At 45.1% G+C, this 14,981-nt stretch overlaps 2 protein-coding genes across 4 annotated transcripts in view; both read left to right on the forward strand.

The window, feature by feature from the left end:
- The window catches only part of LOC101419419 (popy Class I histocompatibility antigen, A-1 alpha chain-like), a 205,203-nt gene that overhangs the window by 100,307 nt on the left and 89,915 nt on the right, over window positions 1-14,981 (forward strand). The gene's annotated exons all lie outside the window — the stretch shown is intronic.
- Window positions 10,533-13,676, forward strand: LOC101415212 (saoe class I histocompatibility antigen, A alpha chain-like). 3 transcript variants are annotated; one of them, XM_058285425.2, is made up of 7 exons: window positions 10,533-10,865; window positions 11,017-11,286; window positions 11,559-11,834; window positions 11,958-12,233; window positions 12,348-12,455; window positions 12,844-12,876; window positions 13,244-13,676. In XM_058285425.2, the coding sequence occupies exons 1-5, from the start codon at window positions 10,802-10,804 to the stop codon at window positions 12,452-12,454; spliced, it is 993 nt and encodes a 330-aa protein (XP_058141408.1). In that variant the 5' UTR covers window positions 10,533-10,801; the 3' UTR covers window position 12,455; window positions 12,844-12,876; window positions 13,244-13,676. The 3 variants fall into 3 exon arrangements, with proteins under 3 accessions (XP_058141408.1, XP_004469235.2, XP_058141409.1); XM_004469178.5 differs by lacking the exon at window positions 12,844-12,876 and having other exon boundaries at window positions 10,534-10,865; XM_058285426.2 differs by lacking the exons at window positions 12,348-12,455; window positions 12,844-12,876 and having other exon boundaries at window positions 10,537-10,865.

Genomic DNA, 14,981 nt, shown 5'->3' on the forward strand with positions numbered 1-14,981 from the left:
TTCCCAGTGTATCCTCCAAAGTCTTTTTTTTTATTCAGTTATTTAGGGTTTTATTTTGTTGTTGTTGTTGTTGCTGTAGTTGGTGTTGCAATTGTGGTTCGTGTATATCTGTTTTTTTCTTTCCCCTACCTGTTCCCCACCCTTTGCCCACCCCCTTTTTCTTTCTTCCTTTCTTCTCTTCTTTCTCTTTTTTTTCTTTTCTTTTTCTGTTTTCTCTCTCCCTCTTGTCTCTCATTTTCTACTTATTTTATTTTAACTCAATTATACAATAGGTGCAGCAGGGAACACCTCACATTTGCTGGGTTTTCTAATCCTCCACTGTCTCATTTCTGTGTGAACTGATTTAGGCTACCTACACTATCCCCTTTCCCCTACATCTTGATATCTGCCATCATCTACTGTCTCTCCTATATTCCACCTCCCACCTCCCTTTCTTTGATCCACAAAGTGTCTAACTCTTAATTTCTAATACCTTTGTTTTGTTTTCTGTCTGTTATCCACTCTTGAAACTATTACCTTTCTTTTCTCTTTCCCTCTCTCACGAAAACAATAGCTTTTTAGCTCATACCATATTCCTCCCATATTCAGTCATCTACCTCATAATAGGTACTCTACCTACTGCTATAACTCTACACAATTTATATGAATCTAACCTCCATCCTCCCAGATCTCATATTCTTGCTTTGGTAACATATATCACCAATACTACTTTACACTTTTTCCTTGCTTACACAATTGCCTTTCCCCGGCACTAATACTTTCCTTTAAAGTGAGCTTAACCAGTAACAAGAAATTAGAATAAGAAGAACAAAGTGACAAAGAGAAGATATAACACTTACACAAAAACAACAGCTAATTAATCTCCAAGAGTAGACAAAGAAGCTAAGGAACTGATTAAACCCGTCAAGATAAAATGATGACCAGACAGCAACAAAAATCTACAAACCAACCCAGTAATCAGGAAAACATGGCTGAATCCAATCAACAAACCAAAAATCAGGAAGGGGAGCAGAACTACACACAGGCAATGAAAGATCTGAGAACATTTATCACCAACAAATTTGATGAAGTAATGAAAGAGGTTAACAACATGAAGACAACACTTGGAGGGGAAATTGCAGACATACGCAAAAAGATAACAGATATGATGGGAATGAACACCACAGTTCAAGAAATCAAAAATACACTTGCAGCAAATATCAGCAGACTAGAAGAGGCAGAGCAGAGAATCAGTGATGTGGAAGACAGTACATCAGAAATCAAATAGATAGTAGAAGGGGTCGATAAAAAGATAGAAAAAAATCCAGCTAGGACTTAGGGACCTGAATGATAATGCAAAACGCTCAAACACACATATTATAGGCAGTCCAGAAGGAGAAGAGAAGGGAAAGGGGTCCGAAGGAGTGTTGCAGGAAATAATGGCTGAAAACTTCCCAAATCTACTGAAAGAGACAGATGTACATATCCAAGAAGCACAGCGCACTCCACAAGTCATAAACCCCAACAGGCCCACCCCAAGACATATACTTGTCAAATTATCCAATGCTCAAGACAAAGAGAAAATCCCAAAAGCAGCAAGAGAAAAGAAAACCATTACATACAAGGGAAGCTCCATAAGATTAAGTGCTGATTTCTCATCTGAAACCATGGAGGCAAGAAGGCAGTAGTATGATATAGTCAAGGTACTAAAGGAAAAAAAATTTCCAACCAAGAATACTCTATCCAGCTAAACTAGCATTCAAACATGATGGAGAGTTCAAAATATATGCAGATAAACAGAAACTAAAAGAGTTCCCCTTCAAGAAATTCTAAAAGGAGTTCTGCAGGAAGAAAGGAAAAAACAGGACAGGCAGAGTTGGAGGAGAGTATAAGAGCAACAAAAAAAGACAAAAATAGAAGGAAAAAAATACAAACAAAATATGACAAACACAAATCCAATCAAAATATGGTTAACACAAATAATTCCTTGAAAGTAATAACACTGGGAAACGGACTTGGCCCAGTGGTTAAGGTGTCCGTCTACCACATGGGAGGTCCGCGGTTCAAACCCCGGGCCTCCTTGACCCATGTGGAGCTGGCCCGTGTGCAGTGCTGATGCGCACAAGGAGTGCCCTGCCACGCAGGGGAGTCCCACGCGTAGGGGAGCCCCATGTGCAAGGAGTGCATCCGTAAGGAGAGCTGCCCAGCGTGAAAGAAAGTGCAGCCTGCCCAGGAATGGCGCCGCCCACACTTCCTGTGCTGCTGATGACAACAGAAGCGGACAAAGAAACAAGACGCAACAAATAGACACAGAGAACAGAAAACCACGGGAGGGGGGGAAATTAAATAAATAAATAAATCTTTAAAAAAAAAAAAGATGCTATGTTTAAAAAAAAAATAGAAAGTAATAACACTGAATGTCAACGGATTAAACTCACCTATCAAAAGATTCAGACTGGGATATTGGATAAGGAAATATGACCCATCCATATGCTGTCTACATGAGACACATCTTAGACGCAGAGACGCATGGAGATTGAAAGTGAATGGCTGGTAAACAATCATACAAGCCAACAATAACCAAAGCCAACAATAACCATAAAAAGGCAGGAGTAGCTATATTAATATCAGACAAAATAGACTTTAAATGTGAAACAATTGTGAGAGACAAAGAAGGATACTACATTTTAGTGAAAGGGAAAATCTGTCAAGAAGATCAAACAATCATAAATATTTATGCTCCTAACAAGGGTGCCTCTAAATACGTGAGGCAAATGCTGGAAAAACTAAGTGAAACAATAGATGCATCTACAATTATAGTGGGGGATTTTAATACACCACTATCTACCTTGGACAGAACATCTCAAAAGAGAATCACTAAAGAAACAAAACATTTGAACAGTATATTAGAGGAGCTGGATCTAATAGACATATATAGATCATTACACCCAAACACAGCAGGATATACATTTTTCTCAAGTGCACATGGATCATTCTCCAAGATAGACCATATGCTAGGCAACAAAGACAGGCTGAATGAATTCAGAAAGATTGAAATCATACAAAACAATATCTCTGACCACAGTGGAGTGAAGCTGGAAATTTGCAAGGGACAGAGGCCCAGGTTTCACACCACGATTTGGAAATTAAACAGCACACTCTTAGAAAAACAGTGGGTCAAAGAGAAAATCTCAAAAGAAATCAATGACTACCTTGAAACAAATGATAATGATAACACAACATACCAAAATTTATGGGATGCAGCAAAAGCAGTACTGAGAGGGAAATTTATAGCCATAAATTCATATATCAAAAAAGAAGAAAGAGCAAAAATTGAAGAACTAACTGCACATTTGAAGGAATTAGAAAAACAACAACAAAGTAACCCAACAGGAAGAACAAGGAAGAAAATAACAAAGATAAGAGCAGAACTAAATGAAATAGAAAAGAAGAAAGCACTTGAAAAGATAAACAAGACCAAGAGCTGGTTTTTTGAGAAAATCAACAAAATTGACAAACCTTTAGTGAGACTAACAAAGAAAAGAGAGAGAAGATGCAAATACACAAAATAAGAAATGAGAAAGGCGATATCACCACTGACCCCACAGAAATAAAGACTATCATAAGAGGGTACTTTGAAAAACTATACTCCAACAAAAATGACAATTTAGAGGAAATGGACAAATTCCTAGAAACACATAAGCAACCCATATTGACAAAAGAAGAAATTGATGATCTTAACAAACCAATCACAAGCAGAGAGATAGAATCAGTTATTAATAATCTCCCAAATAAGAAGAGCCCAGGGCCAGACGGCTTCACAGGTGAATTCTACAAAACATTCCGGAAAGAACTAACACCAATCCTGCTGAATCCATTCCAAAAAATTGAAACAGAAGGAACATTGCCAAACTCCTTCTATGATGCCAACATTACCTTAGTACCAAAGCCAAACAAAGACACCACAAGAAAGGAAAATTACAGTCCAATTTCTCTAATGAACCTAGATGCAGAAATACTTAAGAAAATACTTGCTAATCGTATTCAACAACACATTAAATGTATTATACACCACGACCAAGTGGGATTTATTCCAGGTATGCAAGGATGGTTCAACATAAGAACATCAATCAACGTAATACACCATATAAACAGATTGAAGGAAAAAAATCACATGATTATATCTATAGATGCAGAAAAAACATTTGACAAAATACAGCACCCTTTCTTGATAAAAGCACTCCAAAAGATTGGAATACAAGGAAATTTTTTGAACATGATAAAGAGTATACATGAAAAACCTACAGCCAACATTGTTTACAATGGAGAAATCCTAAAATCCTTCCCTCTAAACTCAGGAACAAGACAAGAAAGCCCATTGTCTCTGCTCCTATTTAACATTGTCTTAGAAGTACTTGCTCGAGCACTGAGGCAAAAACCAGATATAAAAGGCATTTAAATTGGAAAGGAAGAAGTCAAAATGTCATTATTTGCTGATGACATGATCCTATACATAGAAAACCCTGAGAGATCTACAACAAAGCTTCTAGAACTCATAAATGAGTTTAGTAAAGTCGCAGGTTATAAGATCAATGCGCAAAAATCAGTAGCATTTCTGTACACCGATAATGAGCAAGACCAGGAGGAAATCAAGAAACAAATACCATTCACAATAGTAAAAAAAAAATCAAATACTTAGGAATAAATTTAACTAAAGAGATAAAAAACTTATACACTGAGAACTATACAAGACTGTTCAAGGAAATCAAAGAAGACCTAAATAAATGGAAGAATATTCTTTGTTCATGGATAGGAAGACTGAATATTATTAAGATGTCTATCCTACCAAAATGGATCTACACATTCAATGCAATCCCAATAAAAATCAACACAGCCTTCTTTAAGGAACTAGAAAAACCAACTATGAAATTTATTTGGAAAGGAAAGAGACCCCGAATAGCCAAAGACATATTGAAAAAGAAAAACGAAATTGGAGGAATCATACTACCTGACTTCAAAACATACTACAAAGCTACAATAGTGAAAACAGCATGGTATTGGCATAAGGAGAGACACACAGACTAATGGAATAGAATTGAAAGCTCTGATATAAAACCTCACATATATAGCCATATAATATTCAATAAAGCCACCAAACCCTCTCAACTGGGAGAGAGTGGCCTATTCAACAAATGGTGCCTGGAGAACTGGATAGCCATATGTAGAAGAATGAAAGAGGATTACCATCTCACACCTTATACAAAAATCAACTCAAGATGGATCAAAGACCTAAATATAAGAGCCAAGACCATAAAAACCTTGGAAAGCAGTGTAGGGAAACATCTACAGGACCTTGTAATAGGAAATGGATTCATGAATATCACACCAAAACCACAAGCAGCAAAAGAACTAATAGATAAATGGGACTTCCTCAAAACTAAAGCCTTCTGCACCTCAAAGGAGTTTGTCAAGAAAGTAAAAAAGGAGCCCACACAGTGGGAGAAAATATTTGGCAACCATATATCTGATAAGAAACTTATAACTTGCATATATAAAGAACTCATAAATCTTGCAAATAAAAAGATAAACAACCCATTTAAAAAATGGGAAAAAGATTTAAACAGACACTTCTCCAAAGAAGAAATACAAATGGCTAAAAAGCACATGAAAAAATGCTCCAAATCTCTAGCTATCTGGGAAATGCAAATCAAAACTACAATGAGATACCATCTTACACCCATAAGATCGGCAGCTGTGAAAAAAACAGAAGAATACCAATGCTGGAGAGGATGTGAAGAAGGGGAACACTCATCCACTGCTGGTGGGAATGCAGAAGGATCCAACCATTCTGGAGGACAATTTGGCAGTTTCTCAAAAAACTAACCATAGATTTGCCATATGACCCAGCAATACCACTGCTGTGTATATACCCAGCAGAACTGAAAACAAGGACACAAACCGATATATGCACACCAATCTTCATAGCAGCATTGTTCACTATCGCTAAAAGTTGGAATCAACCCAAATGCCCATCAACAGATGAGTGTATCAATAAAATGTGGTATATACACACAATGGAATACTACTCGGCTGTAAGAACAAATACACTACAAACACACATGATAACATGGATGAATCTTGAGAACCTTATGTTGAGTGAAGCAACCCACGCATTGAAGGACAAATACTACATGAACTCAATGATTTGAAATAAGCAAGCTGCCTCAGAGAGCTAGAGACTGAACAATAGGCTTACAGGAAATCAGGGGGTGGAGGAAGGATGTGAGCCGACGTCTGCAGGGGTGGAATTTATGATGAGCTGGCGGTAAGTATGAACACAAAGAAGAGATAAAATGGGGGCAAGGGGTTGCCTTTGGGTTAGGCTTTGTGGGTTTGAGGGGGGCTGGGGATGGGCAGATGGGTAATATTGCCCAAAAAGTGGGGGGAGGGAGGGTAGCATACGAACATAGGAGAGTGTCAGGTGTTGGTTGAGAGTAAAATGCTTAGAAAATCGTCTCAAAATATAATTAAGATGGTTACCTGTTTAGGATGCTCGGAGGGGATGGTATGATGCGGGACGGGCTCCTGGGGAATGTCTGAATGCTCATTTTGCCAGAGTGGGTGGTACCATTGGGTAGAGACCCAAGTAGTGAGAGTGGGGGTGGACCCACATCCTGGGGAGGACTAATGCCATCAAATAGAGGGAACTGTATCTCTCAAGAGAAAGGGTGACTCCCAGGACATTGGGACAGTTGAGCAAGTTAGGCCCTGAACACTGTTGCAAGTATCTCTGGACGTGGCTCCTCGGGAAACGGAGGTTGGCTGTCACTGTGGGCACCAAGCGGATGGGAAAATGGATGTTAAATGTGTGGAACCAAGGTAAATGTGGGGTAAGAGAGGAGTTTCGTGAGAGTACACAAGGATGGATATAAAACATGTAATATTACACCATAAACATATAGGGGATGACAGACTGATAATGTAAACCATAATGTAAAACATAGGATAACTAAAAATTTAGAAAACTGTGTGTCCTAAAGTATGCACCACAATGTAAGCACAGATATCACCTTGTTTGAAAGCTATTGTCTCAGACTCTGTACATCACTTTAAGTAAATATGATGTGAATAGGTTGTAAGAGTATCACTGTGAAAGGGAAAAGGTTTTGTGGTGGATGTGTGGGAGTGCTGTATATTGTATATATGAATTGCTGTGGTCTAGGGCTCTTGTGAAGAGAAGTTCAATAATTAGAGGAAAAAAAAAAGAAAAGGATAGGATGTAGAATTTTTTCAAGTCAACACGTATTCTATATCTAACCTTTAAACCCATCGCTATATGCCATTTTGCTAGTAAGGGATCCTGACATTATATTGGGCTTCAATTTTCAGGAAGTTCTGGATCACAGAGTGGTTCAACAATGGCAGCGGAGGAATACTGGTATAGGATACTATTGACAGATGATATATGGCTGACAGGGAGCTATACAGGGCATATGTCCAGGGTGCATGGTAATGTTTGGATATACTCATAGTGGGAACAATTAAAAACTACAGCTGGGGGGGTACTGGATTCCTAGCCGGGGTACTCTGGCATGGTCCCTAGGGGAGCAGAGGCAGTCCCCCAGGTGCAGCAGCAAGGACCGGGAAGGAATGAGGGTCCAACAGTGAACCCCTGTTACTAATGACTATGCTTGTAAGCCTATATGCCTGAAATAAGAACAAGGCGTACAGCAGCACTGTGCATGGGAATTTCCTCCTGACAGCCTTCATGTTACTCAAATGTGGCCAGTCTTGAAGCCAAACTCAGCATGTAAATGCAATGCCTTCCCCCCAGCCTGGGACATGACACCGGGGATGAGCCTCCCTGGCACCGAGGGATCACTATCAACTACCAACTGATGATGCAACTGGAAAATGACCTTGAATTGAAGGTTCGATGCGGATCAGCAGAATATCCCTGTCTACATATAGTAACATGACTTTAAAATGCTGTTTGACCTAATGTAAGGGGGAAATGGAAAGGAGAAATGAGTTTATATGGCTACGAGTCTCTAAAAAAGAGTCTGGAGGCTGTCAGAAGGATTGCCCTTATGCACAACTGAGCAGAGTCTAAGAGACAGATAAAGTAGATACAATCCCCAGGTACTGGTTCCTTGGAGGGCTAAAGAGACCCACGGGTTCTATGGTCATGGAAGATGGGGTTCACTGCCATGTCAGATGGCCCTTCTTTGGAGCTGGTGTTTCTGCGTGATAAAACTGGACTCAGATGGGATCTCTTTTCATAAGACTTTCATGCTACTTTACTGGAATTGCAGTTGGTGTTGGGGTTTAAGATATATTTATGGAATTTGAATATCTGGACTGACAGTGTGATGGCCGGGCCCTGAGCCTCGGCAGACTCCAGCTCCTACAATCTGATTTATTGGACTTACCTCACTCAGCTAAGATGGAGTTGAAGAAGGACGGCCGCCACACCATGGAGCCTAGAGTGCCTACAACTGAGAGCAGGGGGATTGCATCCAGTATCCATGTGGAATCTGAGTCTCCTCTTGACAGGGAGGTGCAACGGACACAGCCAATCCAAGGCCCACAGAGAAAAGGTGGCTTTAGAGTGGGAAAAGTGGACATGGTGGCTGATGGGTGTGGGGAGTGGCAGGAGGAGATGAGATGTGGGGGCGCCTTTGGGACTTGGGGTTGCCCTGGATGGTGCTTCAGGGGCAATCACCGGACGTTGTGGGTCCTCCCAGGGCCCACTGGATGGAGTGGGGGAGAGTGTGGGACATGATGTGGACCATTGACCATGGGGTGCAGAGATGTCCAGAGATGTACTTACCAGGTGCAATGGATGTGTCATGATGATGGGAGTGAGTGTTGATGGGGGGGGAGTGGTGGGGTGGGAGTGGTGAGGTTGAATGGGACCTCATATATTTTTTTTAATGTAATATTTTACAAAATCAATAAAAAAAATAAAAAAATAAAAAAACTTAACCCTTAATAATCAACATACAATCTCTCTATCTTTTCCATGTTAGACATACCTCCTAATGGATCTTATTTTTCTTTTATTTCCCCTACCTCCAACCCTATTGTTTTGCCGTGTCCATTCACTGTGTGATCTTTTGTATCTATTTCTCTTTTTGTCCTTTCTTCTCATTTTCTCCTTTAGGATTCACCAGGATTTGATCCCGAGGACCTCCAATATGGAGAGAGGTTCCCTTTCACTTGTGCCTCCACAGTTCCTGGTTGCTGCTGCATCTCACCTTGTCTCTCCCCTTTGTCTCTCTTTTGTTGCATCATCATCTTGCTGCATGGCTCACCTGGGTTGCTGCAAGTCACACCTTCACCAGGAGGCCCCGGGAAGTGAGCCAGGTCATCCCACATGGTAGACTGAAGCAATCACTTGAGGCACACCTGCTTCCCTCAGTGTCCATCTAGTTCATTTGTATTTACATTTTGAATAGATTGAGCTTAACAAAAACAAAAATGACAATGATGGAACATAAACTTGGACTCAGGCTTTCTGGTGGCAAAGATGAAATTGCTTCAGTGTCTTGGCTGAATTACAGCCCTTTTCACCTACAGCACGTGCTGTGAGAGTCCCTATGGGAATACGACGGTGTACTTGAGATGGGCGCTGAATAATTTAAAGAACTTCTTAGAGGAAGCAGATGTGGCTCAAGTGACTGAACTCCACCCTAGCACATGGGAGGACTGTTGAGTTATAAGAGTTTTTATGTATTCTGGGCAGAAATCACCTATGAGAAATGTGATATGAAATATTTCATCCCTGTGGCTTGAGCCAATGATAAAATGAAAGCTCTCAAGAGAAAATTAAAATTTTGGAAAACTGGTATCCATCACCCTAAACTTGACAGCTTTCCAATACACACACATTTTCTGGTGGGATCTGTGTTAATTGTAACAATTTTCACCTTTTGGAAATGCGTAAAGAAATGTGTCCTTACTGGAAGATATACATAGCTTAGTGGGCCAGTGTGCTACTTTAAAATCTTCATGCATTAGTAGAAAATCCATTTATTGTGCAAAGACAGACCTGAGGATTTCCCTGTCACACGATGAAATATTCAAAATCAGATTTCAGACTGCAACTCACCTTCAGAAACTACACTCGTGTGCTTTTAGTGTAGTATGGAAGATGAACGTCAATGCTGACCTGAAAAGGCTATTGAAAATACTCTCTTTTCCAAAATTTATATTCGAGGCAGAACTTTCGTTCAAACTCAATTAACAGATTGAATGTGATATGAAAGTCCAAGGGGGCTCTATTGAGACTGCTGAGAAAGATTTCCCAAACTGTAAATTTATCCATTGCTTTTTATTATATTTTTTAAATTATGGAATTAGTTATCAACGTGTAATGAGTTTGGGTATAAGTACTCATCTATAGAAATTAGTATTTAAATTCCATTTTGATTTCTAGTATGATCAGTACCAGTAGGGGTCACCCTATTCGCCTTGGAGTCCTCACTAATCCATAAGCTGTGAAGTCAGGACCAGGCCTCGCTGACAGGGGGGGACAGAGTGCTCGGTGCAGGGGAGGGGTCGGGCCCAACCAGGACCCGTCTTGGCTCTCAGCCCGAGGCTGGCGTGTGGGGCGGGGAGGCCGAGGGGGAAGACTCCGGTCCCCGCAGTTCCATTTCAGCCCGATTCAGGTCCTTCTGCCCCGACCCTCGTGAGCGGGCCCAGGGCTGCCTCCCCTTGTAGCCCGGTTCTGGAGAAGCCAATCGCCGTCCCCGCGGCCCATCCAGAGCCCGCCCCGCCACGCCCGGACTCAGGTCCCGCCAGACCCGGGGATCCGGCCATGGCGCCGGGGACCCTCCTCCTGCTGCTCTCGGGGGCCCTGGCCCTGACCCAGGCCCGGGCGGGTGAGTGCGGGGTCGGGAGGCGCCGCCCCCGGGGAGGGTGGGTAAAGAGACCTCCGGGAGGGCAGGACCTCGGAAGCCGCGTCCTCCCACGCTGACCCCGTCCCCTCGCTGACCCCCACGCTGACCCCCGCCCCTTTTCTGTCCCCCCCAGGCTCCCACTCCCTCAGGTATTTCAAAACCGTCGTGTCCCGGCCGGAGCGCAACGATTCCCACTTCATCGCCGTGGGCTACGTGGACGACACGCAGATCGTGCGGTTCGACAGCGACGCGGAGAGTCCGCGGTTGGAGCCGCTGGCGCCGTGGGTGGAGCAGGACAGGCCCGAGTATTGGGAGCAGGAGACGACAAAATGTAATGCCTCCGCGCTGCAGTTACGGGCGAAACTGAGCAACCTGAGCGGCTCCTACAACAAGAGCGCGGCCGGTGAGCCTCGGGGCCCGGGGTCTGCGCACGACCGGGATCCCCAGGATGGGCCGGGGTGGCCCCGAGTCTCGGGTCCCCATTGCACCCCCAGGCCGCGGGACCCGGCACCCCCCACCCGGGAGCGGGAGGGGCCCCGACCAGTCAGCGCCGTTGGGGGCGGGACAAACAGGTGTGCGGGGAGGCAGGTAGAGTAAAACGCGGGGCGGAGCCAACGGTGGCGCCTGTCGTGGGCGGGGCCTGGAAGGCTGGGCTGATCGTGGGGCCGGGACCAGGGTCTCACACCTACCAGATTTTATCTGGATGCGACATGGGCCCCGACGGGCGCCTCCTCCGCGGGTACGAACTACACGCCTACGACGGCGCCGACTACATCGCCCTCACCAAGGACCTGCGCTCCTGGACGGCGGCGGACACGACGGCTCAGATCACCCGGCCCAAGTTGGAGGAGACCGGGGTTGCAGAGGAGCACAGAGCCTGCCTGGAGGGTGAATGCTTGGAGGATCTGCAGAGATACCTGGAGAGCGGGAAGGAGACGCTGCTGCGCAAAGGTACAGGGTGGCTGGGCGCCCCCCAACCCCAGATGTCCTGTCCATTCCTGGTGGTCACATGAGCGCTGCTAGAATGGCCAGGAGAGAAATGGAAAGTTCCTGAAGTTTCTGACCTTCCCGCAGACCCCCCTAAGACACACGTGACCAGCCACCCCCTCTCTGACCGTGGGGTCACCCTGAGGTGCTGGGCCCTGGGCTTCTACCCCGCGGAAATCACGCTGACCTGGCAGCGGGACGGGGAGGACCAGACCCAGGACATGGAGTTTGTGGAGACCAGGCCTGCGGGGGATGGAACCTTCCAGAAGTGGGCGGCTGTGGAGGTGCCTTCTGGGGAGGAAGAGAGATACACGTGCCACGTGCTGCACGAGGGGCTGCCCGAGCCCCTCACCCTGAGATGGGGTAAGTGGGATGAGGTGGGGGCTTCTTCTAGGGAAGCAGGAGCCCTTCTGAGCTCCTCCAGCAGGGTCAGGGCTGAGCCTGGGGTCAGGGCCTCTGACCTTTCCCCCTTCTCAGAGCCGCTTTCCCAACCCACCATGCTCATCGTGGGAATCGCGGTTCCCCTGGTCATCCTTGGAGTGTCCGTGGTGGCTGCAGTTCTGATCTGGAGGAGGAAGAGCTAAGGTGGGGAGGGGCAGGTCTGAGGTTTCTTGTCCAGGGGGGTTTCCAGCCCAGGTAGCTGTGTGCCCTGCCCCTTCCTGGTACCGTGAAGCCCCTCCTCACACACGTGCCCATCCAGTCTGGGCCTGATACTACACTTACTTTATAAACCTGTGAGAGAAGTAGGACAATGCCCCAGTGATGACGTGGAGGCCCCTGTTCCCAGCAGTCAGAGGGAAGGGGCTGCTGAGGGCAGACCTCCAGGAGGGCAGAAGGTCCAGCCCCACACATCCCCCACCTCATGTTTCCTGATCCTGCCCCAGGTCTGCAGTCACGGTTCTGTAATCTTCCCTGGATCCAGGACTAGTTCTCAGGACCTCATGTCCTGGACTCACTAGTTGTTTTTCCACAGGTGGGAAAGGAGGGAGCTACATTTAGGCTGCTTGTAAGTGGGGGACAGAGGGAGAGGTGGTGTGGAGGGTCAAGGCTGATCTGAGGCTTTGGGGAGTATAGACAGAGCCCACGGGGCAGCTTACCCCCATCACTCCTTGACTCATGTCTCCCTGTGGCTCTGACCAGACGCTGTGTTTGTTCCTCTCCAGCCAGCAACAGTGCCCAGGGCTCTGATATGTCTCTCGAGGCTTCTAGAATTGAGACCCTGGAGTCTGAAAGGGGAGAGGGGTTGGGCTCAGAGGACATGCCTGGGTCCTGGGGATTTCTTGGACAGGGACATGAGGACTGTGGAGGGCTGGTCATGACGTCAGCATTTACAGAGATGACCTGAAGATGCTCTTGATTGTTTTCTTCTGTAGCGTGACAAAGCTGCCTCGTGGGGGATGGAGAGATTCAAGAGCTGTTCACACCCCTCATGTGACTTCAAGACCCCCTTCCTTTGGATGTGAAGATTTTCCTTCCTCAGCTGGCATCTGAATGTCTGCATTCCTGTTGTATCCTGGAGGATGGGGAGGTAGCTCGCCCCCTGTCCCCCACGTCCCCCACAGTGACCTGTGTTTCCTGCCCCGACCAACCATCCTGCTCTGGAGAGCTGGGTGTGGAGCGTCCACAACCCTGTCTTACTTCATGGTGCCCTGAGCTGCCCCTTCCTGCTTCCCTTGAAAATGAGAACCTAGGATTATTTTGCTTTTACAAATTCTTGCTATTACGTGGGACTGAGGAATGAATTGATGGAGAGGAAGATTCTTAAACAAGGAAGAGGAAATAAATTTCCCTGAGAACCTTCCAGAACTAGAGTGTCTGCTGTGCTGAATGTTGCTGTGAGGAGCTGAGGGTGGACAGGCCTGTGTCCAGTTGGGGCTCTTTCACCGTGGGCTAGACATTGAGGATGATTGACAGTTTAGACTTTATTTAGCTCCTGGTGGTTTGGTCGTTCTCTGCTGCCTGCCCTCCTCTCTGCCCTTACCAGCTCCCCTGACCCCAATGCTGGCTGCAGCCCAAGCCCATGGATTTGTAGAGCAGACCCTAGTGTAGATCCACAGGTGGGCAGTGGGGTCTTAGCCTGGATTGCTCTTGTCTTGGAGGGAGTTGAAATTGTGCTGTACTCACGGGGTAGAGGGGAAGGGAGGGAGATCTGCACCTCTGAGGACAGTCCTAGCAGCCTTTTCTCATGGTAACAATAAAAAACCCAGCTTTCTAAGACTTCAGAGGATCCTTTGTGCACTGGCATTTCATATAACTTTTATATTTCCTTGCCCATGCACACATTTCTGTGGAGAGGACCCATAACCTTTATAGGTTTTATGTGGCCCCATCAGAGTCTATTATACCCCCAGGTTTAGACACTGTGCTATTCAAAGTCTGGTCACCAGCAGCTGGTCAACAAACTTTAGCAGACACAGGACATGATATACATGTTCCTCCGTTGCTTCAGTGTCTCCTGTCTGAGACACAATACTGTAGAGGCTCCCTTGTTGCTCTCAGTCTCAGTTTCCTCCTAGGTCTCATTGTGGCTGGTAAACGGTCCACAGATCAGCAATAGCCACTGACCAAACTGAGTAGCCTTGGTGGAGATGGACCATGTTCCAGCACCTACCCTGGTGTCCAGTACCAGGAAGGAATTAATGGGCAGTTAAGGGGATTTCACCTTTCTGTAATATGGTAGGTGTACCTTTAAAGCTTTATCTTCCACTGAAGAGAACTAAAAATTATAGGTAAAATATAAAAGCATCCAAATAGTATTAAAGAAAAAGAGCAAACTCATTTCGGCTAAAATATCCATATGGTAAGGTATCTATAGAGAAATTGCATTTATTCTGTGTTCATGTGTCAGATCTGAAAATCATGTCTTTAATTTCTTAGCTCACATGCTGAGGTAGACAGGAGCTGATAGCAAACCTTGTTCTTGTGGGAAGTGAAATAGGAGTCAGTCCACCACCCTGGAAAATCTAGGAACCCAAAGATTCATAGCCTCACAGTTAGGGAGGAACAAAAGGAATCTGCTTCATTCCCCAAAGAAGAGAGTTCTGAGGAAACGTGCCTTTTAGCCAAGGGTGGGGCCTGAGTGGTGGGAAAGAGAAAGAAACTGTTTCTGAG

Source organism: Dasypus novemcinctus, chromosome 22 (assembly GCF_030445035.2).
Source record: "Dasypus novemcinctus isolate mDasNov1 chromosome 22, mDasNov1.1.hap2, whole genome shotgun sequence".
Classification (NCBI taxonomy): domain Eukaryota; kingdom Metazoa; phylum Chordata; class Mammalia; order Cingulata; family Dasypodidae; genus Dasypus; species Dasypus novemcinctus.

Excerpts from the sequence above, each read along its gene's own strand:
- LOC101415212 (XM_058285425.2), top strand. The coding sequence starts at position 10,802 with ATGGCGCCGGGGACCCTCCTCCTGCTGCTCTCGGGGGCCCTGGCCCTG. Across the intron at positions 10,866-11,016 it reads CCTGACCCAGGCCCGGGCGG|GCTCCCACTCCCTCAGGTAT; the intron begins GTGAGTGCGGGG and ends TGTCCCCCCCAG. Across the intron at positions 11,287-11,558 it reads CTACAACAAGAGCGCGGCCG|GGTCTCACACCTACCAGATT; the intron begins GTGAGCCTCGGG and ends GGCCGGGACCAG.